Raw genomic sequence first — 18,009 nt, 5'->3', positions numbered from 1 at the left:
CTAGTAATACTGTGAGAAATCTTGGAGTCATTTTTGATCAGGATATGTCATTGAAAGCGCATATTAAACAAATATGTAGGACTGCTTTTTTGCATTTACGCAATATCTCTAAAATCAGAAAGGTCTTGTCTCAGAGTGATGCTGAAAAACTAATTCATGCATTTATTTCCTCTAGGCTGGACTATTGTATTTCATTATTATCAGGTTGTCCTAAAAGTTCCCTAAAAAGCCTTCAGTTAATTCAAAATGCTGCAGCTAGAGTACTGACGGGGACTAGAAGGAGAGAGCATATCTCACCCATAGTGGCCTCTCTTCATTGGCTTCCTGTTAATTCTAGAATAGAATTTAAAATTCTTCTTCTTACTTATAAGGTTTTGAATAATCAGGTCCCATCTTATCTTAGAGACCTCGTAGTACCATATCACCCCAATAGAGCGCTTCGCTCTCAGACTGCAGGCTTACTTGTAGTTCCTAGGGTTTGTAAGAGTAGAATGGGAGGCAGAGCCTTCAGCTTTCAGGCTCCTCTCCTGTGGAACCAGCTCCCAATTCAGATCAGGGAGACAGACACCCTCTCTACTTTTAGATTAGGCTTAAAACTTTCCTTTTTGCTAAAGCTTATAGTTAGGGCTGGATCAGGTGACCCTGAACCATCCCTTAGTTATGCTGCTATAGACGTAGACTGCTGGGGGGTTCCCATGATGCACTGAGTGTTTCTTTCTCTTTTTGCTCTGTATGCACCACTCTGCATTTAATCATTAGTGATTGATCTCTGCTCCCCTCCACAGCATGTCTTTTTCCTGGTTCTTTCCCTCAGCCCCAACCAGTCCCAGCAGAAGACTGCCCCTCCCTGAGCCTGGTTCTGCTGGAGGTTTCTTCCTGTTAAAAGGGAGTTTTTCCTTCCCACTGTAGCCAAGTGCTTGCTTACAGGGGGTCGTTTTGACCGTTGGGGTTTTACATAATTATTGTATGGCCTTGCCTTACAATATAAAGCGCCTTGGGGCAACTGTTTCTTGTGATTTGGCGCTATATAAAAAAAACTGATTGATTGATTGATTGATCTTGATATGGCACACCTGTGAGGTGGGATGGATTATCTCAGCAAAGGAGAAGTGCTCACTATCACAGATTTAGACTGGTTTGTGAACAATATTTGAGGGAAATGGTGCTATTGTGTATGTGGAAAAAGTTTTAGATCTTTGAGTTCATCTCATACAAAATGGGAGCAAAACCAAAAGTGTTGCGTTTATATTTTTGTTGAGTGTATATATATATAGCCAGCCAAATGATACTAGCTCACAGTTGACCAGTCAGTGCGTGAAGCTGGCACAGATGTCAAAGTGTCAGTGGTATAGATTTATGCATTTTGTTTGATATCATTGTATTTTTTTAAAGGATTTTAACACTGGTTGGCAGCCAGTCTGTCCAAAGTACTACAAAACATCTTTTAGGTGACCTGACGTAACAACACCACCTTTCATTGGGAACCAAAAATGGTCATACATGGTAACAACCAAGGATGAGGTTACTGTTGTCCTCGAGAGCTGTTTATGTCATATTGCCCCCATCTGGCTGACTGGCTTTGTTCCCCTTCATGGGCATGTGAAATATCCTTTAATTTACGGTGAACAGATGACTGGACAGCACTTAAATTTTAGAAAAAAGTATTTCTGAGACAACTGTAGCAGTCTGTGTACTCCTCTTATGGAGTCCAATTCAGTCAAAGCCAATTCTGTAAAACTGGACAAAACCCTCCAAGTTTGCTACTTACAGTGTTGTCCTTTAAGCCTTCCCCAGGAAGATCAAGTGCACGTCATATGTCCACTGAATTTGACCTTTTGACCTCTTAACATAAGTCAAGGCTAGCCATATTTGAACTTCTCCAAGGTTGGTGTCCCAAGAATGTTCCCTATCAATTTGAAGACCCTGGCAGGAATGGGACTGGACTTATGCTGAGCACAGAGAGACAGACAGATGGACGCAAGGCCTTCGCTATACCCGATGGCTACATTTTGGCCTTGGGTAAAGATTAGATTAGATTAGATTAGACAGAACTTTATTGATCCCTTGGGAAGACTCCCTTAGGGTAAAAACTAGAAGTTACGTTTCATACATGGTGTACTTACAATTTGATGTGTTACATTGCTAATATTTGTTTAAAAGAGCAACCCCAATTCCAATGAAGTTGGGACGTTGTGTGAAATGTAAATAAACTGATAAACTTTATTGTTTTTGTGCAAATATTTGCTCAGTTTTTATATTTGCACTTTTGGAGATGCTCCTTTTATACCCAATCATGACACAAAGTTAGTGTCCTCAGTTCCCAAACACTTATTGAGTGTTGTTAGAAGGAAAGGTGATGTAACACAGTGGTAAACATACCACTGTCCCAGCTTTTTGAAACATGTTGCAGGCATCCATTTCAAAATGAGCAAATATTTGCACAAAAACAATAAAGTTTATCAGTTTGAACATTAAATATCTTGTCTTTGTGGTGTGTTCAATTGAATATAGGTTGAAGAGGATTTGTAAATCGTATTCTGTTTTTATTTACATTTTACACAATGTCCCAATTTCATTGGAATTGGGGTTGTATATCAGTACACAGTATTCACTTTAGTCACAAAAGGTCTTATTCTGCTGCTGTGTTCAGGCCATTGCGCAGTCTCGTTTGATGGCGGGCACTAAAGGATTAAAATATGACACATATAACGTAATTTCTCTACTTCCGGGGACAGAAACACGGCACTTTCTCTGAGATTTTGAGCAAATTACATGCAAACAAAATTAAAATGCAAAGAAAAAGTGATGATATGGTGAGAAAGTGGAGATGTATTGTGGTTTGTTTCTGACCCGGAGCACAAATGTGTCAAGGCGGTTTTGCAGGCAAGACTCTGGTTAGCTGTGTAGGCTAACACTTACCGACACGACCTCTTCCATTTGCCTCGTCTTCCCTTCTCCACTGGGAACCAAAAAAACCCTGCACTTTTGGCGACTGCTTCGGTGATTGCAGCCGAAAACAAACCAGAACACCAGAGCGGCAGTCCCCATAAGTGGTCAAATCCCACAGTATCACGCAGGGTTCAAACGAGACTGTGCTGCCCTATTGAGAGGAAAAAACCATGAGTGGACATCAAGCTCCTTACCATGACATTTTTGTCTACCATCTTAGAAAGGGATTGTCATGATTTTGTAATGCAAACTCCACACAGAAAGGAACAGCGGGGAGGCGAACTCACGTCCTTCTTGCTGTGAGGCAACAGTACTGATCTATGACTTCATATTGGAGCTTAATAGTCATCACAGACATACAGTAGTGTTCAGAATAATAGTAGTGCTATGTGACTAAGAAGATTAGTCCAGATTTTGAGTATATTTCTTATTTTTACATGGGAAACAAGGTACCAGTAGATTCAGTAGATTCTCACAAATCCAACAAGACCAAGCATTCATGATATGCACACTCTTAAGGCTATGAAATTGGGCTATTAGTAAAAAAAAAAGTAGAAAAGGGGGTGTTCACAATAATAGTAGTGTGGCATTGAGTCAGTGAGTTCGTCAATTTTGTGGAACAAACAGGTGTGAATCAGGTGTCCCCTATTTGAGGATGAAGCCAGCACCTGTTGAACATGGTTTTCTCTTTGAAAGCCTGAGGAAAATGGGACGTTCAAGACATTGTTCAGAAGAACAGCGTAGTTTAATTAAAAAGTTGATTGGAGAGGGGAAAACTTATACGCAGGTGCAAAAAATTATAGGCTGTACATCTACAGTGATCTCCAATGCTTTAAAATGGACAAAAAAAACCAGAGACGCATGGAAGAAAATGGAAAACAACCATCAAAATAGATAGAAGACTAACCAGAATGGCAAAGGCTCACCCACTGATCAGCTCCAGGATGATCAAAGACAAAAAATCCCCTGCAAAGTCCCTGCAAAGTTAAATAAAAGACGTGCAGAAGAGGTTACAATTTGTCAAAGAACACATCAACTGGCCTAAAGAGAAATGGAGAAATATTTTGTGGACTGATGAGAGTAAAATTGTTCTTTTTGGGGTCAAGGGCCGCAGACAGTTTGTGAGACGACCCCAAACTCTGAATTCAAGCCACAGTTCACAGTGAAGACAGTGAAGCATGGTGGTGCAAGCATCATGATATGGGCATGTTTCTCCTACTATGGTGTTGGGCCTATATATCGCATACCAGGTATCATGGATCAGTTTGGATATGTCAAAATACTTGAAGAGGTCATGTTGCCTTATGCTGAAGAGGACATGCCCTTGAAATGGGTGTTTCAACAAGACAATGACCCCAAGCACACTAGTAAACCAGCAAAATCTTGGTTCCAAACCAACAAAATGAATGCCTCGCAGATGTGAAGAAATCATGAAAAACTGTGGTTATACAACTAAATACTAGTTTAGTGATTCACAGGATTGCTAAAAAAGCAGTTTGAACATAATAGTTTTGAGTTTGTAGCATCAACAGCAGATGCTACTCTTATTGTGAACACCCCCTTTTCTACTTTTTTTTTACTGATAGCCCAATTTCATAGTCTTAACAGTGTGCATATCATGAATGCTTGGTCTTGTTGGATTTGTGAGAATCTACTGAATCTACTGGTACCTTCTTTCAATCAATCAATCAATCAATCAATTTTTTTATATAGCGCCAAATCACAACAAACAGTTGCCCCAAGGCGCTTTATATTGTAAGGCAAGGCCATACAATAATTATGTAAAACCCCAACGGTCAAAACGACCCCCTGTGAGCAAGCACATGGCTACAGTGGGAAGGAAAAACTCCCTTTTAACAGGAAGAAACCTCCAGCAGAACCAGGCTCAGGGAGGGGCAGTCTTCTGCTGGGACTGGTTGGGGCTGAGGGAGAGAACCAGGAAAAAGACATGCTGTGGAGGGGAGCAGAGATCGATCACTAATGATTAAATGCAGAGTGGTGCATACAGAGCAGAAAGAGAAAGAAACAGTGCATCATGGGAACCCCCCAGCAGTCTACGTCTATAGCAGCATAACTAAGGGATGGTTCAGGGTCACCTGATCCAGCCCTAACTATAAGCTTTAGCAAAAAGGAAAGTTTTAAGCCTAATCTTAAAAGTAGAGAGGGTGTCTGTCTCCCTGATCTGAATTGGGAGCTGGTTCCACAGGAGAGGAGCCTGAAAGCTGAAGGCTCTGCCTCCCATTCTACTCTTACAAACCCTAGGAACTACAAGTAAGCCTGCAGTCTGAGAGGGAAGCGCTCTATTGGGGTGATATGGTACTACGAGGTCCCTAAGATAAGATGGGACCTGATTATTCAAAACCTTATAAGTAAGAAGAAGAATTTTAAATTCTATTCTAGAATTAACAGGAAGCCAATGAAGAGAGGCCACTATGGGTGAGATAGGCTCTCTCCTTCTAGTCCCCGTCAGTACTCTAGCTGCAGCATTTTGAATTAACTGAAGGCTTTTTAGGGAACTTTTAGGACAACCTGATAATAATGAATTACAATAGTCCAGCCTAGAGGAAATAAATGCATGAATTAGTTTTTCAGCATCACTCTGAGACAAGACCTTTCTGATTTTAGAGATATTGCGTAAATGCAAAAAAGCAGTCCTACATATTTGTTTAATATACACTTTGAATGACATATCCTGATCAAAAATGACTCCAAGATTTCTCACAGTATTACTAGAGGTCAGGGTAATGCCATCCAGAGTAAGGATCTGGTTAGACACCATGTTTCTAAGATTTGTGGGGCCAAGTACAATAACTTCAGTTTTATCTGAGTTTAAAAGCAGGAAATTAGAGGTCATCCATGTCTTTATGTCTGTAAGACAGTCCTGCAGTTTAGCTAATTGGTGTGTGTCCTTCTTTCCCATGTAACAATAAGAAATACGAGGTCTGTTAGAAAAGTATCCGACCTTATTATTTTTTTAAAGAACCATATGGATTTGAATCACGTGTGATTGTGTCAGACAAGCTTGAACCCTCGTGCGCATGCGTGAGTTTCTTCATGCCTGTCGGTTACGTCATTCGCCTGTGAGCAGGCTTTGAGTGAGGTGTGGTCCACCCCTCTCATCTATTTTTTATTGCGAATAAATATCTGAACGATTTGGAGCTTTGCTGCATCAGTTTTTTTCCAGAAACTGTGAGAGACCTCCAGGTGGACACCGTTTGAAAAATTAATATGGCTTTCAGGGACGATTTTATGGGGATTAAACAGATTACGAGGTGTTACGGCTGCTTTAAGGACGGCCCACAACTGCTGAGAGCGCGGCACGCTCCCAGCCCCCATCGACAGGCTGACATCCCGCTGGAACAACCAGATCATTTCCAACGTGAAGGCTTTGTTGATGCGGGACCTCGTCTGACTTTCACAAAAAGGCAGAAGATGTGGACATCAGCACTTTTTCTGGCACATTCCACCATTACAGGAGTTTTTTTCATGGAAAGAAAAGTGGAGGGATTGTTATGGATTGGGGGGTGTTTGGCTGGCCCTGTTTTGCTCTGTCTCCCCAGGTGGTTCTGGGGGGGGTTATTGTCATGGAGTGGGGGGTGTTTGGCTGGGCCTGCTTTCTCTGTGTCTCCCCAGGTGGTTTGCATTTGGTCCTGAGTTGAGAAGAGGTGAAGTGTGCAGAGGATCAGAGAACCTTACTCATTGCCTGCACCTGCTGCCTGTCTACACGTGCAGATCAACAGGAGAACAGCTGGAGTGCATTCCCTGATGAGGCCTGCTGGATTTAAGCTCTGAAGATACAGGGCTTCTTTGCCAGAGGATTACCTTTGTGCCATCCGTGTGAGGCTGACTTGGAGAGATCAGCTTCATTACAATAGACGCTGAGGACCGCTCCAGGTTTGACGCACGTGTCTGTGAGAGAGGAGAAGTGAGGTTCTCAAGCTGTACTGCGCACTTCCTGAGGTACCTTAATGTTTATGGTTTCTAATAATTAACAGCTGTAATTGAGCGTGTTACGTTAATTGTTTGGTTCGCTCCTCACCGCCGTTCATGGAAAATGTTGGTTGGCACTTGCGGTGAGGAGCTACCTTTAACGTAAGCCTGGAAGTGTTTGCTGAGTATATGCTTGTGTGAACTTCCCTCTGAGTTGAAGGTTTGGGCTGACTAACCTCGTTCTCCTGTTCACAGACTCGGTGGTCCGTGCAGCCGCCTGGGGGGGTGTCAGCAGGGTTCCTGAGTCCAGAACATTTGTGGTTCCGGTCCATTTGCGCGCGCCGTCCTCCCACGCCAGACCGCTGCTCCCTTTTGCACATTATTACACAGTTGGTTAATAAATCTGTTTTCTTTGAACCGCTCTGTTCTTTTAACGCTGGGTCCGGTCAGACGCTGGTTCAGGTCCTCCGGGCCGCGCCGGCACACAGAACAGGGAAGCGCCACGGCTCCGTTCATTACGCGGGACAAAACCACCTCAGTGTTGGTCTCTCAGGACAGCTTTCAGGTGGATTTCAGACGGATTCCGGTTGCTTTCCAGTCGTGTGAATATCCGATTGTGATTGTGCATGAGCTGGACATGCCAGAACATGTCCCATGAGGCTTCATCACGGCGTTGCTTTGCGCTGAGCGGCTGCACCGCGACGCGTGGAACTCCTCCGCACGTCTGTCTTAATGTGCCGGAAAAGTGCTGATGTCCACGTCTTTTCACAATTCCTGTGCTAGTCAGACGACATACCGGATCAAGACAGCGTCCAGTTTAAAAATGAACGGCACATTTCACTGTTACAGGAGTTTTTGTCATGGAAAGAGAAGCTGCTCCACCCCGCTTCGTGGTGCAGCCGCTCGGCGCAAAGCAACGCCATGATGAAGCATCACGGGACATGTTCTGGCATGTCCAGCTCATGCACAATCACAATTGGATATTCACACGACTGGAAAGCAACCGGAATCCATCTGAAATCCACCTTTAAGCCGTCCTGAGAGACCAACACCGAGGTGGTTTTGTCCCGCGTAATGAACGGAGGCATGGCGCGTCCCTCCACTTTTCTTTCCATGAAAAAAACTCCTGTAATGGTGGAATGTGCCGGAAAAAGTGCTGATGTCCACATCTTCTGCCTTTTTGTGAAAGTTAGACGAGGTCCCGGATCAACAAAGCTTTCACGTTGGAAATGATCTGGTTGTTCCAGCGGGGTGTCAGCCTGTCGATGGGGGCTGGGAGCACGCTGCGCTCTCAGCAGTTGTGGGCCGTCCTTAAAGCGGCAGTAAACACCCCATAATCTGTTTAATCCCCATAAAATCGTCCCTGAAAGCCATATTAATTTTTCTAACGGTGTCCACCTGGAGGTCTCTCACAGTTTCTGGAAAAAAACTGATGCAGCAAAGCTGCAAATCGTTCAGACATTTATTCGCAATAAAAAATAGACGAGAGGGGTGGACCACACCTCACTCAAAGCCTGCTCACAGGCGAATGACGCAACCGACAGGCGTGAAAAAACTCACGCATGCGCACAAGGGTTCAAGCTTGTCTGACGCAATCACACGTGATTCAAATCCATATGGTTTTTTAAAAAAATAATAAGGTCGGATACGTTTCTAACAGACCTCGTATACTCAAAACCTGGATTAATCTTTTTAGACACATAGTACTACTATTATTCTGAACACTACTGTATCTTAAACCAATTCCTCAAAATAGCCATTTCACATATTCCATATTGAAAACTTTGACTTTGTTCTGCGACCGGGGTTTAATCGTTTTTTCTCCCAGTTCTGACTTTGTGTTTGGGTGATGATGCTCAGTCCTTACACTCCTTTTATTCTAACGCTTTGAGTTGTTGTGTATTTTTTGTAAAAATAATTTCAAATCGGTCAGATTCTGATTCTGTTTATCCCATACCAAGAACTCCAGCTGACATTTTGTTGTCCTGACATTTCTATCTATTGAGCTAAAGTTGAGTATCAAATTTAAACAAACTAAATGGAATCATGCACACAATGTTGATAAAAGTTTTGCTGTTGGACAGAATCATCAGTACCCCCTAACGTGCCTCGATTTGGGTCCACACTAATGTGGGAATGGGACGTTTTGGAGGTGTGGACCCTGACACCTCTGTGAACATCACTTACCCATAATCCTCCTCTGTTTAGCTAGGGCACCTGCACAATAGCATTTTCAGCCTTCACTCAGTTCTTCTTTTCCTCCTTCCTTTGTACTTCATCTCTTCTCTGGGACATTTTTCCCTTCTTCCTCTCGTCTTTTCTTTATCTTCTTCCTTTTCTGTTTGACCATCCTTCAGCTACCATTGAGGCCATAGAAGCCATCGAGACAGTTAAGGATGCTGAAGGTAAAAGCCCACTCATTTCACTCTGTGTGTGCGTGCGTGCGTGCGTGTGTGTGTGTGTGTGTGTGTGTGTGTGCGTGCGTGCGTGCGTGCGTGTGTGTGTGTGTGTGCGCGCGCGCGCTCGGAGCCACCCATGTTCATGAGGTCATGGATTTTACTTACCCACGATGCACTGAGCTCTTCTATCCACATCAGCACTCACACCAAAGCCTAAAATCTGTCACCTTCTGACTCCACCACATTAAAGCGCACGCTTGTGCACAAGCACATGTGCGTTTTTCTCGTTGCATGATAAACCCTGCACACTGCCTCCCCAACAAACACTAACATTTCTTTTCATCATACTCTGCTGCGGCCAAGAAGAGCAGGGCGAGTGGGTGTGGCTGAGGTGCAGGGGGGCGGGGCCTCTCGTGGACACCATGGAGTTCTTTCTGTTGAGGGTTAACATGCAATCAATCTGTTTCTCCACCGGCTACGGCAAAACACGTGTCACCTGCAGTGACAAAAGTGGATAAAAATGCAGAGAGAATTAGAATCTGTGAGAATTTTCTCCACTGATGGGCAAAGACACAAAAAGGAAAACGAACAATCTGGCCTTTGTGTAGCGTTACTGCACATTTTACTTGAGCCTGTATTAGCAACATGTGTGCGTGAGTGAAGGCGGGACAGGTCTGCCAGGCTCTTCAGTGCTCCTGAACAGATTGTGGTCATGCTGTTATGCTGTTTGTCTTTAGGGTCCTGTCCCACTGGCGTTTAGGAGGATTTGCGTATGGATTGCACACAAAATTGGCCCATATTCGCCAAACATCCGCAATATCCGTGTAACATGCCTGTATGAGTCGGCCGTCATCCAAACACGTCCATGATCATCCACAGAGGCACACATGTCCGCAGCCAATATCCGCCTTACATACTCCATATATACTCAATTCATACACAATACATACTCACTCTGTGCGCTCTATATCTACCGTTAACCGCTGATATCTGCAACTGACGGGGATTTGCGGCTTCACAGTGGACCGGGACAGTGTGTAAAACAGATATATATCGTGCCCATCATGTCCACATGACAAACTAAAATATGTTGTAGCGAATGCAGACAAATTGGCCACGAATAAAGCCTTTTTATTACATCTGCTTTGGAGCTGATTTGCGGAAAGACGTAGCTGCTGCAATCCAGGACTTTTATTTAACACCAACAAAAGGAAGAGTTGCTGTTTAGCCACAACTCACTCAAAAAAAAAAAAAAAAACGCCGTCTCACACCCCGAGCGGTTTCCCCCCTCCCGCTCCCCAAACTCATGAACAGTTAACCCTCGCATGACAACATGAACATTAACTCTGTGATCAACTTGTCCAAGTCCAGGAAATGCTCCAGAGGCTGTATTGTTGGTGTGAATAGTGATGCCGACGGCCCGAGTGAGCTTATTTTATGACCGCAGTGCAGATGCCGTGCACACGCAACACATGCGCGATGCATTCATAATACACCCGTAATACTGCCGTGATAATCGCAATGCGTCTGTCCCGTTTCCTCACTACATACGTTATATAACCGTGATTGTTCATCATATATTCGCTATATATTATTAATATCTCCGTAATTCATACTGGGACATTTGTCATTTTTGGCCATTTTTGTTGCGGACGACAACGAACGCTCGTAATTTGTGTACTCAATTCATGCGCAATTGATCCTCTCCCCTGTGGGACAGGGCCCTTAGTGTGTGTTCGCACTGTAGCCGTCAGTGTGCATGCTGTAGTGTTTGTGTCTGTCCACGGCCTACCTGAACTACAGCCCATAATTTGTTCAAAGCAAATAAATTATGGCTATAATCTTGTGCATTAGGATTTGTTTATTTGTGTGTTGTTGTAGCAGGTCTTAAGGTGACGTGGTGTATTTGTGAGTGGCTGCAGTAGTCATCCAGTTGTGTTGCTCCTCTCTCCTCACAGGCCTCCTGAACGACACTGGAGCTTCTATTTGCACAAACGCCACAGATCAGCTGCTTTTAAAGCAGCAACAAAATGAAAATCCTATTTCAGCCGTACATACTAAATAGACAATTTTCTGTTCTAAAATACTTTGCTGACGTACACCGCTCTAGGTTTGTGTACTTTTTTTTAACCCAACCAAATGTGATTTGGTAATCAGATTCCACCTGCTATAATTCCACTTCGTCATACGTGAGTGTGGAGCAAATACAAACGACTGCTGTGTTGGGGGTGTCTGTTAAGATTTCATTTAACAAAATCATTATTTCCATTAGGGATAGACCAATAATCACTTGGGTCGATAATTGGCATTGTCCAATAATCCCTCTGGGTGCTCTTTAGCTTCTTTACCAATGATCAGCCAGACCAATAATCAGCCGGGGCTGATATCGGCCAATGCTGATAATTGGCCTGGCTGATAATCAGCCAATAATCGGCCGAGCTGATTATCAGTCTGTCCCTAATTTCCACTGCCCAAAGTGGTGCGATGGAGGATGTTGGTCCACTGCTGTAGGTCCTAATAATAGTGCTGGTCCAAAAGTTTAAAACAGTGGTAAATGCAATAGTGTGCAAAAAGGACAATTGCAAACCCAGACCCTCCGATTCCTTAGTCAGTTTCCCCAAGTGCTGCATTCCTGTAGTTCCACCTGCTGGATGGTTCAGGAATGTGCACCCATATCAAATTAAGAAATTCATATTTAAAGGCTACATTCATCATAGGGTTTGTACGTGCACTGGCATGTTGCCTGTTAAAAAAAAAAATAGTACATTGAAGAAAATAATTATTTAAAAAGCTCATTATTTTGAAGGTTTGCAGCCAAATTATTCCAAAAAGATGACAAAGGCTCAGGAAAATAACCAAGTCACGAATCGATCAACATGATGCTCTTGTAAAATCCTGACATCCCACACAAATTGTCACTATCCAAATACTTATGGTCCTGATTAAATTTCTATAGATGACAGAAACTAAATTATGATATTTCTATCCCAAAAGTAGTCATTTAAAAGTACAATTTTAATACTTCAGATTGTGTTCACATTAACATTTCATAAACGAATAAAAATGGTCTTGAAGGTTCAGTCTATTTCAGCTTGCTGAATATTTCCCAGAGGTTTAGATACACAAGATTCTACTAAATATCTTGTTAAATATTAACTCGTGGTGCGCGCACTAAATGTTTGTGTATGTGTGTGTATTACTTTTATTTGTGTGCGTGTGTGTCTCTGCAGCCATCCGAGGCTTCTCCCCGCAGCATCGGATTAGCAGTTTTGAGGAGGCCAAAGGTCTTGACCGCATCAATGAGAGGATGCCGCCGCGCCGTGACGCCGTCAACAGCGTGGGCCTGTCCATGGGCCGCATGAACATGGGGGAGCCCAATGGGACCGACAGCAACAGCAATATACAGTGATGGACGTGCACTCTCACACGCTCGCAGTTACCGCACTAATATGGTACCATATTTATCGATAAGTGTACATAGGCATACAAACATGCAAACCGCACACGAGATTTCATTCACTGAAGAAACAACATGCACACACAACAACACACACTTACCTTCCTCGTTGCCCTCAGCTGTATGTTAAGACTTGAGCCGAAACAGACTTCACTGACAAAGGACGAGTCCCTTCTTTGGACTGATCGGCCCTGTTTAGAGAACTACAATCCCTGTGTTCCCACACAACAGGAAGAAAACGACAACAACAATTCCCGCGCAGCCAAGGAGGAGCTGCTGTTCGCCGTGCGAGACCATCAGCACCACCACAGTGGAAAAGTGGACCGTCGTGTCAGGGAGAGCGCGCTCAAGTGCTTGCCCCAGGATGTGACGGACAGCGCTGGGAGTTAAGAAGGGGGCACTTCCTGTATGTGTGCACTTGGAGGTATTGTGGTGATTTTCTGTGGTTGCTATGGGAATGCCCGTGTGCGTGCACATGCTTTGACCCGCATTCTTAAATGTTTTTGCCTTTGTATTTGAAAGCGTGTTTTGCAGACAGGCCGGTCGTCAGCCTTGGAACGGCGACAGAAATTTAACAAAGCGGCGACATGTGGCGTCTTATCTGACGCCAACAGATGTGGGCAGATAATCTCAGCCGCAGTCTAATCTCAGCCCTCACTCTTTTTTTTTTTTTTTTGGTTTTGTTTTTTGTCTTGAGAGGAGGTTGCTCTTTGCTTTTGTAGCATCGCGCCCATCTTCAGCTTGAAGTTGAGTGGAGCTCCCCCATCACCCCGTCTGATCCGTGGCCAGTCGGCTCACGGTAAAGCCCTGAAACTGGTCAGGGATCAGATTTGAACCCGACGCATGTAAATAGGACACATAGAGGTTTTATTGTACATCTGATGCATATGATGACAGGATGCAGTCCAGCACACGAAGGACGTTTTATGTATGTACTGGAGCGGCGGGGGACGAGTTGAAATGTGAAGTCATATTCTGTTTGTTTTCTTTCTACAGCCTCCTTTTCTTCCCACGTGCTGTTCCTAAACAGCAGTGATGGCCGGGAGTCTGGTCTAAAAAGCAAAATGTAACATAGAGTGCAAACAGGCAGCAGCCAAGGCGAGAAGAAGAAAAGGCGTGTAAAGCATTTATATCAGCGCATGCAGAGTTAAGTTCTTTGATAATAATGTGAAGGTTATATTTGTGCTCTGTGTTTCACTACGGTAGGGTTTATTTTCTTTTTCTCAATAAGATAAATGAACAGAGGAATAATGAATAATTTATTTTGTATGTAATGTTAATTTATTTTTTGTATTCATTTGATGCTTTACTTGTTTTCTTCTTCTTCGTGACCTATGTTGGACACGTTCAGGTTTCTTTTCCACGCTGTACAGAACGACGGTGCGTTTCTAATCCAGAATGTCAGTCCACATCCTCTAATCTCTTCTTTGCCGATGTACAGGAGTTGTTTTAAAGGATAATATGAATAACAAATATTAAACTGGCGTTGATGAATAGTCACACTATAGAGGTCCAGGCAGCCAAAAGCATGCTTGCATGGTTAAAACTGCACTGATGAAAAATAAAAGCAGTAAGACACATTATGACTGAAAAGCCGGTGTGATGCCGTCACAATTAAAAGGAAAACGTGTATTCTTTCTGATCATAATTCCTGAGGACTCCTCATGTTATTTGATATTTATGATTCTATTTATTATTATGGACATTATTCTTAATATTTAAGCTCTCTGTCTACTGGTTGCTCTTCACGTTGCGTTGTTCCTCGGTTGATCTTGCTGTGCTTCTTTGGGACTGTGGAAGCCCCCTGGGAGACCCTGTGCCATAGGAAATGTGCCACGGTTCTTTCTCTTTCTTTCTCTCTCTCGCTTTCTCTTTCTTTCTTTCTTTCTTTTTGCTTTTGTTCTGTTCGACTCCCCAGTCACAAACACTGTACGCATGCCCCATGGGACGATCCACTTTTTTACTCTTGAATAAAATATGCATGAACCTTTGCTATGGACACGGCACCTTTATTTCCTCGTCAAAGAGCACACACACACACACACACACACACACACACACACACAGTCCGGAGGCCGTAACCAAGTACATTTCCTTGTGTGTTGTCTGAGGTCCTTTAATGTCACACTGCATTTATTTCATCATGATATTAATCAGTAAAATATGACTTTTTATAAACTGATACCAACTGCATGAAAATGTTCATCAGAATGAGCTCCTCCTCCACCGGCTGTGATGCACAGCACTTTTGCACTATAAGACTTGCTGACGTACAGAATGCACAACATTATCCAGTATCCAAGTGTTTTCATTCTGCTCTGCTATTTTTATTTATTGTATGTAAGAGAAGTGAATTGTTTTGTATTGAGAAAATGACAATTGGATTTTTTTTTTTTTTTTAAATCTCAATTTTCCATATATACAGTGCATTTGGAAAGTATTCACAGGGCTTCACCTTTCCACATTTTGTTATTTTACAGCCTTATTCCAAAATGGAGTAATTACATTTTTTTCCCCTCAAAATTGTACTCACAACACCCCATAATGACAACATGAAAAAGTAAAATAAATAAATAAATAAATAAAAATGGTGAATTCATTAAAAATAAAACAAAAAACTAAGAACTCACCTGTACATAAGTATTCACACCCTTTGCTCAATACTTTGTTGTTGCACCTTTGGCAGCATTGCAACCTCAAATCTTCTGTAATATGATGCCACAAACGTGGCCCATCTATCTTTGGGCAATTTTGCCCATTCCTCTTTGCAGCACCTCTCAAGCTCCATCAGGTTGGATGGGGAGCGCTCCTGACCTCACACTGGGATGACTGCTAATCTTTCAGCAGGACAATGACACACAGCCAAGATATCAAAGGAGTGGCGTCAGGACAACTCTGTGAATATCCTTGAGTGGTACAGCCAGAGCCCAGACCTGAATCCAATTGAACATCTCTGGAGAGATCTGAAAATGGCTGTGCACTGACACTCCTCATCCTTCCTGATGGAACTTGAGAAGTGCTGCAAAGAGGAATGAGCAAAACTGCCCAAAGATAGGTGCACCAAGCTTGTGGTATCCTATTCAAGAAGACTTGAGGCTGTAATTGCTACCAAAGGTGCATCAACAAAGTATTGAGCAAAGGATGTGAATACTTATATACTTGTTTTCAGTGTTAATAAATTTGGAAAATTAAAAAACACCTTTTTCATGTTGTCATTATGGGGTTCTGTGTGTAGACATTTGAAGGGAAAAAATGAATTTATTCCATTTTGGAAAAAGGCTGTAACATAAAATTTGGAAAAAGTTCAGTGCTGTGAATACTCTCTGGATGCACAGTGTGGGCAAAAGCAAACACAACCCTCCAGAAAAGATTTTGTATGAATGCAGCTGAAGCAGGCATGTAAACCCCAATAGCACATTCACAAGTCCACACCACCCTTCAGAAAGGATTTTGTGTAAATGTAGCTGAAGCAGGCACCTAAATTCCAACAACATGGTACCAAGTCCACACAACCCTCCAAAAACATTTAGTATGAATGTACTCAAAGCAAGCACTTAAACATGAACAGCACATTCACAAATCCACTCAACCCCACAGAAACAATTTTTAAATCTAAATATTTTATGGAATGCTGCAAACAATTAAAAACAAATGCACTCAAACCTCAAAAACTGAACAAAGGAAAATGAAGAAGAAAAAAAAACACAAAGAAAACAAACAAAAGCATACAGAGGACTGATCTGTATTCAACAAAAATAAAAAGATCCACTGGCTACTGCGACTGTGTGAATGACAGATGTGCTGATGGTGAAACATGATCAAGAGTCAGGTTATCACAATAGGGCAGCGCAGTCTCGTTTGAACCCCTACATGATATTGTGGGATTTGACCACATTTGGGGATAGCTGGCACAGACGCGGGAGAGAATAATCCCTGGGCGGAGTGTCGGAGTTTCAGCACAAACTATTCGGCCTGGCTCGGAAAATTTAAAAGCATACTCACAGTCACCTAGTGGATGTGCCAGTTCAAATGGTTTCCACTGAAACCCCCACCCTCCGAATGGTTTGTGCCGACACTCCCACAGTCCACCCGTGGATTAGTCTCTTCCCACAAACAGCATCACTTCTAATAAAATCGTGTACTGTTTTGTTTTCAGCTGCAAACACAGAACCAGACATCAAAAGTGTTGTTTTTTTTTGTTGTTGTTTTTTTTGGGTTGTTTGTTTGTTTTTTTGTTCCCAGTGAAGAAGAGAAGTGTCGGTAAGTGTTTGCCTACACAGCAAACCAGAGTAGCTGCGATCTCTCACCTGCACAACCCCCTCGACACATTTGAGCTCCAGGTCATAAACATATGTCCGCTTTCCAAAGCATCATCACTTTGTCTTTGCAAACTGGAAAAATCTAAGACACTCTCAGAGGCTTCCAGTGGTGATAGAACCTATCAGCCTCTGAGAGTGTCTTAGATTTTTCCAGTTTCAAAAGAAACCAGATATTATGCAACCAGACCTTAACTGAAGGTGGCAAGTGTGATTTCTGCAAAAGCAAAATTCTCCGGAAAGTGAGGAAATAAGTAAAGGCAGTGACACTCTGTTGAGTCACCGACACTTTATTATCATCTGGGGTGGGACAGATGCTCAAATCCAAAATCTTTGAGATTACAATAAAACAGGTATGCCAGTAACTCAACAATTTCTGGCACAAACAAAACGTGGGTCAACTCACAGGGTGTCTAGTCCGGCTTTACTTTAGTGAACTTTATGTTGTACTTTGAATTGTATTAAGCTGAGTCTGGCACAGCTGGAGGAGGAATTCACAGCACGAAAAGCTTTTCCAGGAGTCATTGGACAGAATAATCTGCAGTTCATTGTCCCATTTAGCCCTTATTTAATTATTGTGTCAGATGATCAAGAAAACAGGTTACAAAAGAAAGAATCCCTTATGGCTCCTTCACACATAACACGATTGAAGCGCACAAAGGGGGAATTGCACGCCAGTCGTGAAAACTTGGAGTCGCCTCTAACTTCTCGTGCACCTGTTGCTACAACTACTCGCCCACACCAGCGGTCGAAAGACAGAGCGCCCTGTGAGAGCCCATTTGATCCCTCTCGTGGCAGGTGTCAGCCAAATTCCAGGTGACACACACAAACATCCAACACCGCTCAAAGGGACACTTAGAAAATAAGGAGCAGACGATCACTTTCGAGCTGGATGTGGAATTTGTCTACGTGCCCCCACAACTGTGGAGTTGCCAAGCAACACACGTGGCAACACGTG

At 43.0% G+C, this 18,009-nt stretch overlaps 1 protein-coding gene and 1 long non-coding RNA gene across 5 annotated transcripts in view; one reads left to right on the top strand and one right to left on the bottom strand.

Moving 5' to 3' along the window:
- Positions 1 to 13,251, top strand: part of LOC117520140 (serine/threonine-protein phosphatase 2B catalytic subunit alpha isoform-like) — a 155,029-nt gene extending 141,778 nt beyond the window's left edge. For 2 of the 4 annotated variants that reach the window (XM_034181443.1, XM_034181442.1), the window contains 2 exons: positions 9,237 to 9,284; positions 12,509 to 13,251. In XM_034181443.1, the coding sequence (XP_034037334.1) occupies positions 9,237 to 9,284; positions 12,509 to 12,687 (227 nt within the window). In that variant the 3' untranslated portion in view covers positions 12,688 to 13,251. The remainder of the gene's footprint in view (positions 1 to 9,236; positions 9,285 to 12,508) is intronic. The other 2 variants (XM_034181445.1, XM_034181444.1) reach the window with 1 other exon arrangement.
- A 799-nt stretch (positions 13,252 to 14,050) lies between these two features.
- LOC117520142 lies at positions 14,051 to 14,796 on the bottom strand. Its single transcript, XR_004563545.1, has 2 exons — positions 14,647 to 14,796; positions 14,051 to 14,606 (listed from the first exon to the last, which is right to left on the bottom strand). It is a non-coding gene; the product is annotated as an uncharacterized LOC117520142 (long non-coding RNA).
- Positions 14,797 to 18,009: the final 3,213 nt, after the last annotated feature.

The sequence above is a fragment of the Thalassophryne amazonica genome, chromosome 11 (assembly GCF_902500255.1).
Source record: "Thalassophryne amazonica chromosome 11, fThaAma1.1, whole genome shotgun sequence".
NCBI lineage: Eukaryota > Metazoa > Chordata > Actinopteri > Batrachoidiformes > Batrachoididae > Thalassophryne > Thalassophryne amazonica.
The sequence above is the reverse complement of the archived record's forward strand: the minus strand, read 5'-3'. Positions and strand labels throughout refer to the sequence as shown.